This window comes from Bufo gargarizans, chromosome 2 (assembly GCF_014858855.1).
Source record: "Bufo gargarizans isolate SCDJY-AF-19 chromosome 2, ASM1485885v1, whole genome shotgun sequence".
NCBI classification, from domain to species: domain Eukaryota; kingdom Metazoa; phylum Chordata; class Amphibia; order Anura; family Bufonidae; genus Bufo; species Bufo gargarizans.
Genome location: NC_058081.1, coordinates 520,303,211 through 520,322,116, shown reverse-complemented (window position 1 = coordinate 520,322,116; position 18,906 = coordinate 520,303,211). Strand labels below are relative to the sequence as shown.

At 42.5% G+C, this 18,906-nt stretch overlaps 1 protein-coding gene across 7 annotated transcripts in view; it reads left to right on the top strand.

Annotated features, from left to right (window-relative positions):
- WNK1 (WNK lysine deficient protein kinase 1) overlaps positions 1-18,906 on the top strand; it is a 125,453-nt gene that overhangs the window by 52,251 nt on the left and 54,296 nt on the right. For all 7 annotated transcript variants that reach the window (XM_044281384.1, XM_044281385.1, XM_044281383.1 and 4 more), the window contains exons 3-4: positions 1,916-2,136; positions 3,482-3,639. In XM_044281384.1, the coding sequence (XP_044137319.1) occupies positions 1,916-2,136; positions 3,482-3,639 (379 nt within the window). The remainder of the gene's footprint in view (positions 1-1,915; positions 2,137-3,481; positions 3,640-18,906) is intronic.

Genomic DNA, 18,906 nt, shown 5'->3' with positions numbered 1-18,906 from the left:
TTTTTTTGTGGTCCGTACAAAACGGTTTCCGTTGTTCCGTGATCCGTGTCCGTTTTTTCTTCCGTGGGTCTTCCTTGATTTTTAGAGGATCCACAGACATGAAAAATGAAAAAATAAAATAAAAATCTAAGTCAAGTTTGCCTTTGAAATTATAAGAAAAAACGGACACAGATCACGGACGTGGATGACAATCTTGTGTGCAGCCGTGATTTTTCACTGACCCATTGACTTGAACGGGTCCGTGAACCGTTGTCCATGAAAAAATAGGACAGGTCATTTTCACGGACTGGAAACAATGATCGCGGATGCCAAACGGAGCGTGTGCATGAGGCCTTAGTGAAAAGAATGCCTGAACCATAGTCAACACTGACTTAAAGAGAACAAAGCATAAGTAAGGGTCCATTTACACATCCGCAAAATGGGTCCGCATCCGTTCTGCAATTTTGCGGAACACATGGGGACCCATTCATTTTCAATGTGGCCAGAATGTGCTATCCAAAGTTGCGAATCCGCACTTCCAGATCCGCAAAAAAAATAGAACATGTCCTATTCTTGTCCGCAATTGCAGACAAAAGGCATTTTCTATAAGTGCCAGCGATGTGCGGTCTGCAAAATGAGGAACGCACATTGCCAGTGTCCGTGTTTTGCGGATCTGCAAAACACACATGGACGTGTGAATGGACCCTTATTTTGTATATCTGCAGTTCTAAATTCCTTGAGTCTAGGTGCCAAGATCTTATGATCTTATCTCCCAAAACTTGGCATCTTCCTGCTCTTTTACGTTATTTTGTTGGTATATATCAAATGCTCTCTGTAGGCAAGAGACCATGTCACTGGTGATGAATAAGCATGACATGTTGGTTTAGAGCTGGGTGCCTCCTTGCCTGAGTGCCACATGCAGTGCCCACGTCTAACATATTTTTATCAGTCTTTGTTCTCAGTTTTCCTGCTTGATGTTAATGTCAGCCCATACTGATGCTAATAGCAATGTCACCGGTTAGCCAGGACTCTGCCACTTGATGTATAGGTGACGGCTGCAGGGGTCAACTGTGCATTTGGATATGGAGCCGCTGTTTGTTTAAGTCCTTAATTTGAACATTGAAGGGTCTTCCAGTTACATGGAAATGAAATGTAATCAATTCAGAACTAAAGGTTTAGAACTGAAGTTTTGTACCTGTGACACTGGCTGAGCTGCTACATGTGCACTTGGCAGCTGAAGGCATCTGTGCTGGTCCCATGTTCATATGTGCCCACATTGCTGAGAAAAATGTTTTAATATATGCTAATGAACCCATAGGAGCAACGGGGGCGTTGCCGTTACACCTAGAGGCTCCGCTCTCTGTAATTGCCGCACCCTCTGCACTTTAATTCACAGGGCCAGGCAGGTTTGATGTTTTCACTGCCTGGCCCTATCCATCAAAGTGCAGAGTGTGCGCGGCAGTTACCGAGAGAGCTGAGCCTCTAGGAGTAATGGCAACGCCCCCATTGCTCCTAGAGGCTCATTTACATAAATAAAAACCTCATATTTCTCAGCAATGCGGGCACATATGAACCTGGGATCAGCTGCCAAGCGCACATGTAACAGGTCAGCCAGTTTCATAGGTACAAATCTGCTGACAGATGCCCTTGAAGATCTCTTCTTTCTTCCAGCGGATGTAATCAAGGTATATGTGATATGATTAAGCATAATTCACATAATACCTCCTATTAAGTAGTTCCTATATGACAATGTATCAGCATGTTATGATCAGTAAGGGTCTGACATCTGGGACCCCTGCCTTGGCCCCTTAGTTCTGAGGATTGGGGAGTGTGCCATCAGACTATGGTGGGAAAACCCTTTTTAAAGCAAACTTAATGTCAGAACATTAAGTCTAGTTTGTGCCGCTTGGTCATGAACATTTCTTTTCTGCTTTAGATATCTGAAGAGGTTCAAGGTGATGAAGCTGAAGGTCCTGCGCAGCTGGTGCCGTCAGATCCTGAAAGGGCTGCAGTTCCTGCACACTCGGACCCCCCCTATCATTCACAGAGACTTGAAATGCGACAACATTTTCATTACTGGCCCCACCGGCTCTGTGAAGATCGGAGACCTGGGGCTGGCCACCTTGAAGAGAGCGTCCTTTGCCAAGAGTGTCATAGGTAGGTCCAGTAGATTGCCTGGCCTGCTGGGGTACTAATACAGATTCTCACATTGTATTTGCCTTACTCTTCTGCTCAGTCTGATCTGCTTTGTCTCGTGGAAGGCAGGGCTGGTAATTACCCCTTTCAGCTACAAGTCACAGTGGGCACTGAGCAAGATTCGACACGTTAATGCTGGAGCTGACCCTTTGAGGTCTGCTGTTCACACGCATCCTATAGAGGGCGCCACACATACATCGTGGCAGATGTATGTGTTTCTTTAAATGATTCCCAACTTAAATCCGTGGTAAATGCTTATTCCTACAGATGTTGTGGGCTAAAGGTGGTTTTACTGGGTCCAGTCTTCAACACGTGACAGTGGTCGTTTCTGATTGTACCAGGGCAGCATATGCCAACCTATATGCCTGGAAATAATAGAGTAGCAGGTGGTCCTCATCTAGTTTTTGGCAGGTCTTAACGCTTCCTTTCCAGGGTGGCTGAAACATTTCCCCCCTCATATAGACCAACCCTGACCTTTTACCTCCTCTCATATGTCCCCGGATCCCCCACAGCTTCTCTACTTACCTGGTTATGAAGCTCGATCCTGACAACCTCTCTGTATTTAAGTGTTTTTCTTGCCTGTAGGCCATGAGCTCACCATAATTGGCTGCAGTAGGCCATTTATTAGTGTGTACTGCAGTTTACACAGTAAGTATATGAAGAGAAGGTATCTGGTGAGTTTGGGAGTTTTCCTCTTCCCCTCTGAGAAAGCAGTTTCAGTTTTCCAATGCATTGTACTTAGTGCTGCTACCTGGACTCGTGGCAGTTTTCCATTGCAAGGTTTCCTCCTCCTGCATACAGCTCACCCAGGTGAATGGAAAGTTGTGTGACTAACTGACTATTCTTCCTTCCAACAGCAGGTGGCGCTGTCCTCAAGGTATGTACAGGTAGAAGACTCCTATTGTGCTTTGCTGTTTTGTAGCACATGTAGCAGGTCACAAGCATCTATCCATTTACTTGGTGATTGAAGAAAACTAATACTAACGTCGCCATAATCTTAACATGAGAGAAGCGGCATCTTTTTTGCACTTGTATTTTTTGGTCTAGCAAGTCATACTCCTACGATCACCATCCCTCGTTATAAGGCCTTGCAATGGAAGACGTCTAAATAGAATTTTCTTTACAGAGTAACTAAGAAGCTTTCCTCCTCTTTTTTTTCCTTTTTTTTTTTTTTTTTTTCTTTGCCCCCACTATGTCTTTCTCACAGGTCTTCTGTCCCGAACGCTATCGTGGTGAGTAGCGTCTCCAGAATCCTGCTCGAAAGTATGAGAAAATTTAGAGTCTGAATCGTTCCTTTTAATTTAAGGTACCCCTGAGTTCATGGCGCCTGAGATGTATGAGGAGAAATACGATGAGTCCGTAGATGTGTATGCATTCGGGATGTGCATGCTTGAGATGGCCACTTCTGAATACCCCTACTCCGAGTGCCAAAATGCTGCGCAGATCTACCGGAGAGTTACCAGTGTAAGTGTCTACAGTAATCCAGCCATGGTGGAGGCTCAAGAGGTGGGGGTTGGGGGGAGGAGGGGTTGGGCGGACAAAGTGAGGGTAAAAAAAAAAAGTCTAATACCCTAGTACCATATTGGGATCAAGTGCCAGCTCCCATCCACTGAATGGTGCCAGTGCGGTAGCACCTTCCTGGAAGGTTGCCCAGGACAAATTCCCCTTTTAAGGTGTTAACGCAAGCATCTGATTTAATGGTTATTTTCCATTTGAGAATTTTGAAGTTCATCATGCACATAAGGGGACTTTCACACTTGAGTTTTTATTTTCCGGTATGGTGTTCTGTTCTAGGGGCTCAATACCAGAAAAAAACTGATCAGTTTTATCCTAATGCATTCTGAATGGAGAGCAATCCGTTCAGGATGCATCAGTTCAGTCCCTCTTATGTTTTTTGGGCAGAGAAAATACCACAGCATGCTGCAGTTTTCTCTCGGGCCAAAAATCCTGAACACTTGCCAGAATGCCAGGTCCGGCATTAATTTCCATTGAAATGCATTAATGCCTGATCCGGCCCCAAGTATTCCGGCAAAACTGATCCGTTCTTTACGTCCGCACATGCGCAGACCATTAAACCTGTGAAAAAAAAATAAATACTGGATCCGTTTTCCGGATTACAACCGGAAAGACTGATCCGGTATTGCAAAGCATTTGTGTGACCTGCCATTAGATGGCAGCACTTTTCAGCTTTTTAACTCTATGGTGAACACCACTATGGTGAATGCCACTGTACGGATAGGAAAAAATGTGAACCCACCCTTAGACTGTAATATATTAAAGTGGTTGGCACTTACTGGTTACTGTTAACTAATGACTATAGGACACTAAGGCTGCTAGGTTCATATTACATTGTTCTCATCTGTTTAAAGGGAATCTGTCACCACAATTTGCCCTTATAGACCACTTACATAGCACTGTAGCATAACTATAGATCAGTCAAACGGTACCTTTGTCTTTTTGTTTAGATGTTCACCAGGGGCAAAAACTGAGTTTTATGCATATGTAAATGAGGGCTCGCAAGTGCCCAGGGGCGGCGTTCGGGCTGTAAGTGCCCAGGCCGCTCTTCCTTCTTCTCACATAACCCCTCCCCAGCCTGTTGCTTGGCCCGCCCTGTAAGCCTCTTACGTCATCCAGTGTACTGGCCGATATCCCGCCCGCGCATGCGCACTGTGATGATCATTGTGGGCAGCAGCATCATTCCATGCAGTGCGCATGCGCGGGCGGGATATCGGCCAGTACACTGGATGACGTAAGAGGCTTACAGGGCGGGCCAAGCAACAGGCTGGGGAGGGGTTATGTGAGAAGACGGACGAGCTGCCTGGGCACTTACAGCCCGAACGCCGTCCCTGGGCACTTGCGAGCCCTCATTTACATATGAATAAAACTCAGTTATTGCCCCTGGTGAACATCCAAACAAAGGCAAAAGGTACCATTTAACTAATCTATAGTTATGCTATAGTGGTATGTAAGTAGTCTATAAGGGCAAATTGTGGTGACAGACTCCCTTTAACATATACAAAAACGTATACATTCAATGGATGCCTCAGACTGTTGCCATACAGTGGTATCCGTTCATCATAGAGTTCCCATTGTAAAAAAATGGACTCTGCTGGATACAAGCAAGCGGTGTGTTTTGTTTTTTGTATCATCCTTTTTTTCTTTTTTTTTTTTTTTTTTTCTTTTTTCCCCTAATGTATAAATCACTTACTTACAACTTTTGTTTAATTTGTGTCATTTTCTACACTTGCTTGTCAGGTGTTTTGTGCTGTCCACACGGTGACCGCTGATGGAGGGTCATGTGTCCAGGCAAATCGCCTCCATGTGATGTCTCCTCCACTCAGATACATTGCACTTGCCATCTGCACTTCACTGTTGGGAATTTTAGTGAAGGTGCAGTGTATTTGAATGGAGTTGGCTGAGTGATGCGTCTGTCACGTAACCCTCTAACTGCAGTCCTCTTATGGACAGGACCTCTATATGGATTGCGCAGATTTGTCTAACAAGGGGGCATGGCTTTTAAAATCTAAAAAAAAACTGCACAGAATATCAAAAAAGCTACCAGTAAGTGGCATATAGTCCTCTCACGTACACACTGTTGTACAACAGCCAGAAAGTGGCCAACCCCTTTAACAAGAACTAAGGCAGTAACTGGAGCCATCTTATCAGGTGGAGCTGCGGGGCCGGGGCTCGATCCTGGTGTAATGCATCTATGGGCTGGAAACTAGATCAGAAGCTCACTGCTTTTCCTATGTTCAAAGCATATGTTTCATTTTTGTGATGCCACCAGTTTCTAGCGTTTAATTGACTCAAAAATCCTTTCTGGGAGGTCTGACATCTGCACGTTGCAGCCACAGATTCAGCATTACTTTCAGATAATAAGATTACTCTTGGATAATTACTATTAATGGTGAAGCAAATCATTCTCCTAAATCTCCCCCCCCCCCCCCCCCCCTTTGTTCTTAACAATTCATCAATTCAACATTCAGGTTCATCGGAGCTCTCTGGTTCATGCCGAAACTGAAGTGAAGACTGACACTCCGGCAGAGCAGTAGGCGAGTGTAAGCAGGAAGGTGGGGGATGGTGGAACTAGAACAATACGGACTTGTATTTCATTCAGGATTGGTTGGTAATGGAGAAGGGTTGGGTAATATGGCTTAGGATGGTTTTTCTCACTGTATTATGGACGCAGGTTCATGATAGTCATGTACATGAGGCTATAATCCCATGTAGTTGACTCTGAGTACCCTGATTCTCTACCTGGCTTCCCGCTGCTTCTCATGTTGCAGCCATTAGTGAGCACTCATGTGAAGCACATGCTACTTATTAGTGCAGGAGTTTTATGAATCCACCTCCGGCAAAACTCGGGCCGTTAAACAAACTGTTAAACAGTTACATGTGTAATTCTGGGACCAAGGCAGAACAGAACCCTCCGTACTGAGACTTGTTGTTCTGCTGCCCTCACTCACCCACACTGTTCATGCAGCTTCCTGCATTTCTGGGACTTTTTATTTTTAATAGAAATTGAACAGTATTTTTCCATGGATATGACATCACAAGGCAGCGCTTATGACATCACGGTTTACATTTGGCTGTAACATGGGGGGCATCATTCTTTTAAGCTGTTTACTGGGGGTGCCCAGGGATCTGTATTGACAGAGAAAAAGGGGTTGTCTTTGAGGAGACAACCTCTTTTAAAATGCCACCCCTTGGGCTATCAGCTGATCGCCACAAGTCTAATTTTTACCACTCCATTGAACAGATGATTTTGCTGGAAGAAGCCACTGCCATCTAGACATTTTCCTTGCTGCTTTTGAGCCCGCCATAATGGGAAGAACTTGTACAGACCAGCTAGGGGCGGACTGGGAACTTAAAGTAGCACTGTAGAAAAAAAAAAAAAAATACTAAAAGTGGCCCGTTTTGTAGTTGGGTCCAAATTGATGGAAGGCAACGCCAGCAATACCATATTGTGTCAAATTATACCAGCCCAACAGAGCCAAATACCACAGTGCATCACAAAATACTGCCAGCAGCACCAAATACATCCCCAAAAACTTTCACTGGCCGGCCCCCTGGGCCAGGAAATTTCCCTGTAAGGTCTATGGCCAATCCACCCCTGGGACCAGCTCTCCATTCTTTTAGATGGTGGTCTCCTCTGTGGTGTTCATATGCCCCAATAGGGCATGTGAACATATGTTGTCTTCATGAGACAGCCCTTTTAACCCATAGGATACCAGCGCCGTACATGTACAGTGCTGGAAATGGGATCACAAATCCATAGAGTCCCTGCACTGCTGTGACGGGGACCCAATGGCTTGGACGGCAGCCCAAGGCCTTCCTTCGGCTTCGTGGCTGCCTTCTGTGTGAGCCTGTGAGATCCAGCCCCCAGGATCTCACAGGAAGCAGGCTGAAGTGTTTTACAGTGGTAATGCACTTACAGCCAATGCATGACAATACAGAAGTATTGTAATGCATTGTAAAGGGAATCAGACCCCCAAAAGTTGAAGTCCCTGAGTGGGACAAAAAAAAAGTGGAAAAAAAAAGTAATAAAAATAAAGTTTCAAATAATAATGAAAAAAAAGCGTCCTTTTCCCAAAATAAAGTAAAAAAAAAGGGAAAAAGAGAAAAGTAGACATATTGAGTATCGCCACATCCATATCGACCGGCTCTATAAAAATCACATGATCCACCCCGTCAGGTGAACGCCATAAAAAGAAAAAAACTATGCCAAATCAGCCATTGTTTTTCACCTTGCCTCACAAAAATTGTAATACCAAGCGATCAAAAAGTCTTATGTACCCTAAAATGCTACCAAAGGAAACATCCGCTCATCCTACCAAAAATGAGACCCCACAAGGCCACCTAAGACAATCACTTAAAAACAATGGCACCCGTAAACCAATCCATCAAAATCTGCGCTGCAAAAGCCTTATGACGCTCTTTCCATTCTGAGTCTTGCCATGAGCCCCCACAGCAGTTTACCACCACATATGGGCTGTTGCCGTATTTAGGAGAAAATGGGTAACAAATTATGGGGTGCTTTTTCTCCTGTTACCCTTTGGGAAAATGAAAATTTTGGGGCTAAAGCAACATTCTCTTGGAAGAAATGAAACTTTTCATTTTCACAGCCAAGTGTTTCCAAATTCTTTAAAACGATTAGGGGGTCAAAGTGCTCAGTGCCACCCTTAATATCTTCTTTAAGGGGTATGGTTTCCAAAATGGGGTCACTTTGTGAGGGTTTCTACTATAGGGGTACTCCAGGGTCTCTTCAAATACAAAATGTTGCCTAAAAAAACATTCTAGCAAAACCTGCCTCCAAAATCCATATGCCGCTTCTGACCACTGCCACGTGCCGATAGGGCAGTGTATCACCGCATATGGGGTATTTCTGTAAACTGCAGAATCAGAGTAATATATATTAAGGTTTATTTTGCTGTTAATCCGTGCTGTGTTTCAAGAAAAAAAAATTAACATAAATTACCAAAAAAGTGACATTTTGAAATTTCACCTTCATTTTCCTTTTAATTCTTGTGGAACACCTCAAAGGTTAACAGAGTTTGTAACATAAGTTTTGAATAATTTGAGGGGTGTAGCTTCTAAACTTCAAGCCTTCTAACGTCCTTAAAAATAAAATGACATTTACAAAATGATGCCAACATAAAGCAGACATACGTGGAATGTTGATTGATAACTATTTTATGAGGAATTATCTGTTTTTAAAAGTAGAAAAATTACAATTTCAAAAATTGAGAATTTTTCCACATTTTTGGTGAATTTTTTATTTGTAAATAAAGATGAAATATATCGACTTAAGTTTACCACTGTCGTGAAGTACAATGTGTTACGAGAAAACAGTCTCTCAGAATGGCTTGGATAAGTAAAAGTGTTCCAAAGTTATTACCACATAAAGTGACACATGTCAGATTTGCAAAAATCGGCCTGGGATTTAAGTTGAAAATTGGCTTGGTACTGAAGGGGTTATAGCCTGAACTTGCTATAACTGGAATTCCCTTTAAATATATTATACATTACTTATCCTATACTGATCCTGCTTTGCATCCTGTATATCATCATTATTCTGCTGGTGGAATCACCATATACGTATATTATTTATCTTGTATTATACTCCAGAGCTGCACTCACTATTCTGGTGGTGAAGTCGGGGTGTGTGTATACATTACCTATCCTGTATTGACCTTAACTAGTTCAGCATGCTAGCGGGCAGGCACTCCCCTAACCAGCTGAGCTCCTGTGTTGTAGGGGGATGGATTCAGTAATACGATATGAGATGCCTCCACAGTGCCTGGTATGTATATGGAGCTTCCCAGAATGCAAATAGCTGGCATTTCACAGTGGCTCTTGGGAGATTTCTGTGAAACATGGAAGCATAATGCCTACTCCTGCCTTGATAGATTGTTACAATGTATCAGTGCAGATATAATGTATCCATATAGACTGTTTAGTTCAAGGATGGCCAACCTGAGGCTCTCCAGCTGTTGCAAAACGACATCTCCTAGCATGCCTACAGCAGGGCATAGTGGGAGTTGTAGTTTTACAACAGCTGGAGAGCCGCAGGTTGACCTTCCCTGGTTTAGATTGGATTCAATTGTAACAATCAATCTACTGTGAGAAGTATTAGGCTACTTTCACACTAGCGTTTTGGTTTTCCGGTATTGAGATCCGTCATGGGGTCTCAATACTGGGAAAAAAATGTTTTTGTCCCCATTCATTGTCAGTGGAGACATAACTGAACTGGGCTCCAAAATGCGTTGCGTTCCCATACCGGAGAGCAAACCGCAACATGTTGTAGTTTACTTTCTGTCCTGGGATGCGGAGCAAGACTGATCTGGCATGACCTCCAATTCAAGACAATGGGGACGGATTTGTTGTCTCTGCCACAATAGAAAACGGATCCGTCCTCCATTGACTTTCAATGGAGTTCATGACTGATCCGTCTTGGCAATGTTAAAGATAACACAACCGGATCCGTTCATAACGGATGCAGACGGTTGTATTGTCAGTAACGGAAGCGTTTTTGCTGAACCCGAAAAACGCTAGTGTGAAAGTAGTCTTAGGCCTGAGCAAGTTGTCAACCTCTAAAAAGTGCACAAAGTTATATTCGCTAGCAGAAAGACGGAATACAGTTATGACACTACTTATGCATCAGACTGGATCGCCCCTTAAAGTGGTTGTCTGATTCCATGATGTTGATGATGGGTCATCAATATAAATTTGGTGGGGGTTTGACTCCCACTGCCAATGCAGACCAGCTATTTTAAGCGGTCACATTGTTAAACGCTGTTAAACCGTGTACACTGTATGCAGGTAAAAAGTGAAGAGGACGCACCACGAGAGCCGCAGCCACTTCAGAGAGCTGATCAGAGGAGTGCCAGGAGTTGGACCTCATCGTATGTGATACTGATGGCCTGGACAGGTCATCAAAATTGTGAAACCAGATTTCCCCTTTTTGATTGGCTTAGTGAGACCCTCTGACTGTCCTATGGTTGAGCAGCACATGTTGTCCTGTATGTTCCCTCTCCTGTCCCAGATTACTCTGCTGCAAATTTTATTTTTTTTCTTAATCCCTTCAATTTTAATTAGCAGTTTCAGCAAGTTCTTTCCCGTGGGAGAGGTTTAAGCGATGATGTTTCCCTGTGACTGATCCTCTGCTGCAGCTAACTAATCAGTTAGGAAATAATATGAATAGGTCTTTGGGTTTCGGCTGCGTTGTTGACAGTCTAAAGAGTAGAAGTTGCTGCCTGTTACATGGTGGTCGCATGGTATAACAGCTGAATGGGGGAGATTTATCAAAAGCTATGAAAGATGGAATCTGATTGGTCGCTTGTGGGGAACTAAGGCCACACTCGCACTTCCGTTATTTGTTCAGTTATTTTCATCAGTTAGGGCTCATGCACACGACCGTATGTATTTTGCGATCCGCAAAAAATATGGATTACTCCCTAATAGAACAGTCCTATCCTTCTCCGTAATGCAGACAATAGCACATGTTCTATTTTTATACGAAACGGACATACAGAAACAGAATGCATGCAGAGTAACTTCCATTTTTTTTTGTGGACCCATTGAAATGAATCCACATATGTTCTGCAAAACACGCAACGGACAAGGAAAGAAAATTTGTTTGTGTACATGAGCCCTTATTGTGAGGTGAAAAACGCAGAACAAGAGGAAATCTTTCCATTATTCCTGATCTCTGTGTAGGCGTCACTACTGGTTTTGGATCAAGTAACTGATTAAATTAACTGACCAAATAACTGAAGTGTGAACTTGGCCTAAGGGTCTAGTCACACATCTGCAAGTTTTGTGGTCCACAAATAGAGCATGTCCTATCTTTTTTGCAGAGCCGAGGAACAGAACTACGGATGCCGACAGCACACTGTGTGCTGTCCACATCTTTTGCAGCCCCAATGAAATGAATGGGTCTGCACCCGTTCCGCAAAACACGGACGTGTGAATAGACCCGAGCTAGTTTTCCTTTACACCAGTTTTCATCAATCTCCCCCAATGTGTCTAATATCTTTGTCAAACCCCATATTTGCAGACCCATTCATTTTAATGGGGCTTCCAAAAATGTGGACATAGTTGCCCATGCTGTCTGCATCCGTCTGTCCATTCCACAGTCCCCCAAAAAAGACAGAACGTTTCCTATTCTTCCCCGTTTTGCGACCAAGAATAGGCATTTTTACAATGGGTCTGCAAAAAAACGGATGCAACATGGACGTCAAAATACAGACTGTTTTGTGAATGCACCTTTAGCAGGACTAGGTCGGTAGGTTTTCATCCTGTGAATGTAAAAATTGAATATTTCCCATTGGCAGTAAATGGTGAGAAGTATTAGTGGTATACTGTACTGGCCCTGCTTTCAGCAGTTCCACTCTATGGGCAGTTAACCTGATGGATTTTGGTGGACTGGGGTGATTTATGTTTCAGTCTGGACGACCCCCTGCTGAATTTTTACAAAGGGGACCAATGCTTTTTGCCCAGTAGCAAAGCTGTGAGTAGTCTTTCTCTGTGACAGCAGAATGTGGTCCAATGGTCGGTCGCTTTAAAGCGGGGATGCTCAACCTGTGGCCCTCCAGCTGTTGTAAAACTACAACTCCCACCATGCCCTGATTGATAGCTGTAGGCTGTCCAGGCATGCTGGGAGTTGTAGTTTTGCAACAGCTGGAGGGCCGCAGGTTGAGCAGCCCTGCTTTAAAGCCTTGTTTTGGATCTATGGTGTCTTTTCTTTCAGAGCATTTATGAGTTCAGAACAAGGTCACATTTTTCATGCGACAGTAAATTAAGATCAGAAAATATCCCCACCCCCTGACACTGTTACTACAGAGTGATACGGTTTGAAATATTTTTTGTTAACCCTTTTGTAATTAGTAAGTCTGTACATATACAGTAAAATGTCGATAAAATTGGGCCACTGTGTCTACGTATGGTGGCCCATCTGCCTGCACGCAGTTTACTTGGTAGACACTGTGCAGGTTATTGCAGGGTCTTCCTGATCACTTGCATGGCACAAAGCTTCTGTACCGCTGTTACTTTATGCAGATAGGTGTGCTGGAGTAAGCATGAAGAGGCTGCAGTGCTTTAATGATTTCTATAAACAGCTGGTCAGCATTGCGACAACAGCCAGTCGCCCACCTATATGATATTGATGCCCAATCCGAAGGACTGAAAACCCCTTTATCTACATCAAGATTTTCTGTTAGCATCTTAAAGGGGTTGTCTGACACTTTCCGACACCCCCTCCATTTTGAAGCAATTTTAGTTATGACCCTAAAAATGTTTAGCATAAAGTTACCTTTTCAGTGGTGCTCCGTTGGACCTTTAATTGTCACATGCCATGCTGCTGTCATTTACTGGCCTCAGCAGTGACATGACCAGAAAGGCTCTGCTTGGGAAATGTCACCACTGAAGCCAGTGAATGGCTGCAGCAGTGCACAAGACCACGGATGGGACATCACACTTCTGGGCCACAGGGTACCTAAAGCAGCAGAGACTGGACCATCTGTGCTTGAACGTAGTGCTTTTTACATTTTAAGGGCCATAACTAAAAGTCCTATGGGATGAGGGTATCAAACATCCCCTTTAAGATGCTAACAAAAAAAATCTTGATGTAAAGATTTCACAGGGTTTTCAGCCTTCAGTATCTGGTGTCAGACAACACCTTTTAGTGTACAATGCCTATTCTTGTTCGGAGTCTGCCATTGTTCTGTCTCTGATATTAAATCTGTCAGGATAAAATAAATAAACTGAAAACTCTTCAATAGACCATCTCTTTCCCTTACCCAGACCAGATTCCACTTGGCAGACTTCAGTTTCGCCATATTTTATACAGACACCAGGCAGGAAGTAGAAGTATACACACAAGTGTGTTTTATCTCCTGTCCTGTCGACGGATAATAATTGGTAAGCTCTTCCCTAGTCTGCTGTAAGGTCTCATTTGATCTTTGTTCTTCTTTTATAAATCCTTGTGTCTTATTATTGCAACACAGTCTTCTTTTACTGGTGCTCCATAAACCAGACATGACCTTGTGCCAGACTGGGACTCTGGACAACTGGTTCTGGGTCACTGAGAAGTACATGGAAAGCTGGATATCAAGCAATATGGCTTGACTAACCAGTTGCACAGCTTTTCCTAGATGCCCAGTCTACCTGATTACCTGTTCTACCTGATCTACCTGTGCAGCATTATATCCTATTCCTCTTTATTACTAAATAAACTAGGTACATTTAGGTTTGGAAAGCTGGAATGACTGTGGATCCCCCATCCTACTCAAATGGCTAAAAGTAGTTTTAAGGCCAGAGACACACAACTGTATAAACCAGGGGTCAGCAACCTCTGGCACTCCAGCTGTTGTGAAACTACAACTTCCAGCATGCTCTATTCACTTCTGTGGGAGTTCTGAGAACAGCTAAGCAAGTGTGCATGATTGGAGTTGTAGTTTCACCACAACTGGAGTGCCAGAGTTTGCTGATCCCTGGTGTAAACTCTCAGCATGTCTGTGTGTGATCCCATCCTGACTTCTGTTCCACCGACAGGATCACACATTATTATACTGACTTAGGGCTTGTTCACACGAAAGTTTTTTGCGTTGTGTACATGGGCTGTTTTTTTTGTGTTCTGTATACGGAACCATTTATTTCAATGGTTCCGCAAAAAAACGGAATGTACCCCGTATTCATTCCGTTTTTGCGGAACAATCTATTCAAAATGTTATGCTCAGCGCAATTTTTTTCTATGTAATTACTGTATACTGTATATGCCATATGGAGAACGGAACCAGAAATACTACTGAAAAAGAGAAAGAAACAAGGGAAAACGGCCTGCAAATCACTGAAAAAGACAGTCGTGTGAATGAGCCCTTATATTCTTGGGTAACCCTTAGAGTCTTTAAATCTACGGTATTATTATTATTATTATTTTTTCACGTCCATAAAAGAAACGCATCAAAACGTATTTTACTATTTACTCGTGCAGAAAACACTGAATGCAAATGCAGACAAAACTGACTGCACTTGCGTGCAAAACCTTCATTTTATTTTTTTCCTGAACAGATCCAGACACGATCATATATCGTTTGTGTGAAAGGGGCCTAAGGGCTCATGCACACAAACGTTTTTTGTGTTCCATATACGGGCCGTATTTGGAGTCCGTATATGGAACCACTTATTTCAATGGGTGCACAAAAGATGCGGACAGCACTCTGTGTGCTGTCCTCATCCGTGCCCCCGCAAAAATTATGAGCCATGTCCTATTTTTGTCCGTTTTGCGGACAAGAATAGGCAGTTCTATAATGGGCCTCCTGTTCCATTCCACAAATTGCGAAAGGCACACGGTCGGCATCTGTTTTTGCAGACAGCAAAAAAACTGCACAGTCGTGTGCATGAACCCAAGGGGATTAATTTCTGGGTTGAACTGGGTGACAACATATTTTGCCTCCATTACATCTCACTGTGGTGTCCACCTAGCTTTCCTAAATGGCTAACCTGAGGTCAGGGGGAATCAATTCCTGTAGATTGTTATATTTTCAGCTCCTACTTTGAGCCTCTGTACAAAGTGTTGGATCCTGTAGAAGTTAATTAAATCCCAGCAGTTGGTCAGATGTCTTGGAAACCAGCTGGGAACCTGTCCAGTCCGGTCAGGTAACGGGCGTAGTTTGGGATAATGATTCCTCCCCTTTCCACTGGTTATCCCAGTGCTGAGGCACATGTTGAACACTAAAGCACTAAAGGGGAGGGTGACATTACTTATTAAGGAAATGGTACCAGTTACTCATTAAGGAAATAGGAATGCTGTTTACCAAGAATTGTTTTGCTTGTTATTACAGCTTCAGTTTTGTCTAACAAGATCACACGTTACTTTTTAACTTTTTATTGTAGTATTTTTATCTCTAATATTTTAATGTCTGTCTGTATTCTTTTCTTCTTTCATATGTTTCCATTAAATTTGTAACTGGCATTTTAACCATCAATCTATCTGTCTGTTTCCTATCTGTATCTACACACACATGGATAAAAATATTAGTTCACAACTCAGTCTCATTGGCACAGGTTTATAAAATCCTGCCCCTAGCAATGCAGTCTAAAGTCTCTTCCATCCAAGAAATTCCACTATCAACTCTGTGAGTGGTATTATTGAGATGTAGAAGCGTTTCAGTACCTCAGCATCTAAGTGGAGACCATGTACAGTTACATAGCGGGGTCACAGAGGTACATATTGCATAAACCTGATCATAGCGTTGCTGACTTAAAGGGGTTCTCTGGGAATTAAGAAAATAAGTTGTTATAGAAATATTAATATTAGAAATCCGCTCGCATCAGGCTGTGTAAGGACAGGCAAATCCCTCAACTGCAGTCGGACAAAGGTGTTACCATCTTGAGTTCTTCTGAGCAACTTCTTTAAAAATACTTTCCATTGCACAGCTATACAAACACTACAATGGTTGCTACAAAAAACAAAACACTGGTACCAATTTTTAGGAGTTGTCCCAATACTTTTGGCACAGAACTACAAGTACCTCCTTTCTACACTGTAGTACCCGTATTAATTATGCCAAACAAGTCTACAATTCAGTGTAACAGCCACAGATATACAAACATTAAGCAGAATCATCAACTATAGGACAATTTCACCGCTAAACTGCCACTAATGCTCACACAATGATTCCTGTATCAGACTGGTCACCAAGCTATAACCGATCACTAAACCGATATCCAGCACAAAACTTATCAAAACAAAATCATACCGTACATAGAAAGTTACAAAAAGACAAGATAATTATTCTGGACAAAACTGACATTTGAGGCATAAACAACCAAATCGCTTTCCATGGACACCAAAACTAAAAATGAACCAGCTCAAACTTAAATGAATTCCTTGTTAAAACCTGCAGCACCAAACTAACAAAGATGGCCGACAAAACCTCATGTCTTCACACACACACACGACAATCAAAGATGGCCAACAAACCCACATGGCTTGACACAAAGGAAATCAAGATGGTGTCTACAAAATTCAGCAATAGAAAATCCAAATTAAACAAAACCGTTTCTATATTCCCTGTTCCCCCACCCCCGAAACTAGAGCAAAAGCTCCACTCTGCGCGTGATTTACAGCCTAACAATATAAAAATACTCTTTAAATGCTGTCTCTAATGTACGAACACTAAAACAAATTGCTGCCTCTATAAAGTCGTCTTACAAAATCACAGTAATATAAAAAGTTAAGAAGTTACAACAACAAAAAGCACAATACCCTGTACTGCTCAGCACATCTGATCATACAATCTCTGTACAATCAACTCAGATCCACCAAAAACTACACAACGGAAAAGCACTTACCTTATCCTTATACCCCTTGACGCAGCAGATATCAACCACATACACCAAAAGGTTCTTTCAGTAGATTAAATTTTTTTCCTGATATCAGCAGATTGGAGTACACAGATTTCAATTCACAAAGAGCCAAATTTTCTCAAAAATAAGAGTGAGGAAAGGGATTTTATTACCTTATGCCGGCCTTTTTTGCTTTTTGAAAATAAAGCTGTGTCTCCTTTTAAGTTCTTCTGATAACGGGGGGAGGAATTATCTCCCTAACTGTGCTCGCCAACTGTTGTAGAAATAGTAATATTAGAAATCCACTCGCATCAGCCCATACATTTCCTCTAATCCTAGACACAATACTCTCCAACGGTTGTCTCAATAACTCCGGCTGCACTAAGCACCAAGAATGCTCATCCTCTGTCCTCCTGCAAGCCTGATGCGAGCGGATTTCTAATATTAATATTTCTACAACAAAGTAAATATTACTTTTATTATAAATATATTCTCAAATACCTTTCATTAGTTATAATGGCTCGTTTTGTCTGGGGAGCAATGAATAGGAGAAAGGAAAATGGCCGCTGTCCTATTAGTACACACACAACCTGTCCTAATCACACAGCAGGACAAGTTACTTCACAACACTGAGCTAAAGAGCTGCCTCATCCTCCTCTCTGCTCTGCTTGTCAGGGATTATGAACCGGAATACAGTTTAATATGATAGTTAGGAGAAATGAAGTACAGAGAGGATGGACAGGACAAGCTGTGGTAATGTGGAGCTGTGGTAATGGAGACTGCATATAAGTGCTGCTGCTCATTAGCCACATCTGCTCATGAACTCAGTTCCAACAGAGATTCAGCTAAAGATCTTATCTGTATTGAGAATCATAATCCTGGACAGGTAGAGCAGAGAGGAGGGTGAGGCCGCTCTTTAGCTCAGTGTTCTGAAGTAACTTGTCCTGCTGTGTGATTAGGACAGGTTTTGTGTGTACTAATAGGACAGTGGCCATTTTGCTTCTCCTAATGATTGCTCCCCAGACAAAACGAGCCATTATAACTAATGTAAGGTATTTGGGAATATATTTATAATGAAGCAATATTTTTCAGTATTTTTTATTTTTCTTAATTCCCAGAGAACCCTTTTTAATAACTGTTTGTGTTCCAAACCTCCTCTGTTATAAAAAGGGATAGGAACCGCCTCCTTGACTTCAAAGCCCAGAAAGAGCAGGAATTTAAATGTATAAAATACAAGTTTCACTGTCTTTTTCTATAAAACTATATATTAATCTGTTCAGCTTCTCCTATTCTCCAACATGCACCCTGTAGCTTACATTGCATTTTCATGGTGACCGGTTCCCTTTAACAAACACTAGGCTAAAATGCAGAAGCTGTGTGTGAAAGTGTAAGTACATCCTTATTGCTTCCATAAGGATTGAGGGTAAGTAGTAGACAAGATCTGCTAATCAAATGTCTTTTATTAATTGATTAGCAGCATACTGTAAAATAAGTGTTGGCAGTTTGCTGGTCTGGAGCATTCAGGCGTGTGGCAAAAGATGAGACACCAGCATTGATTTTAAAGAAGCAGATGTTGTTGCCCAACAATCTGGGAAGGGTTATAAGGTCATCATTGTACAGTGTGAAAGACCATTCAAGACAGGCAAGACTTCCCAGGAGTGGATGTCCCAGCAAATTCACCCCAAGTTCAGAGTGCAGTGCTCAGAGAAAATTAAGAAAATAAGTTACCTCTAAAGCTCTGTATGCCACAGTTAAAGGGGTTGTCTGGGATTGATGACTTTCTTCCATTACTACAAGATAGACATACATATAACATACATACATACATGTCCTACCTTTTCCACATGTTTCTGAAGCCCCGTTTTCTTATAGGAAATTCTT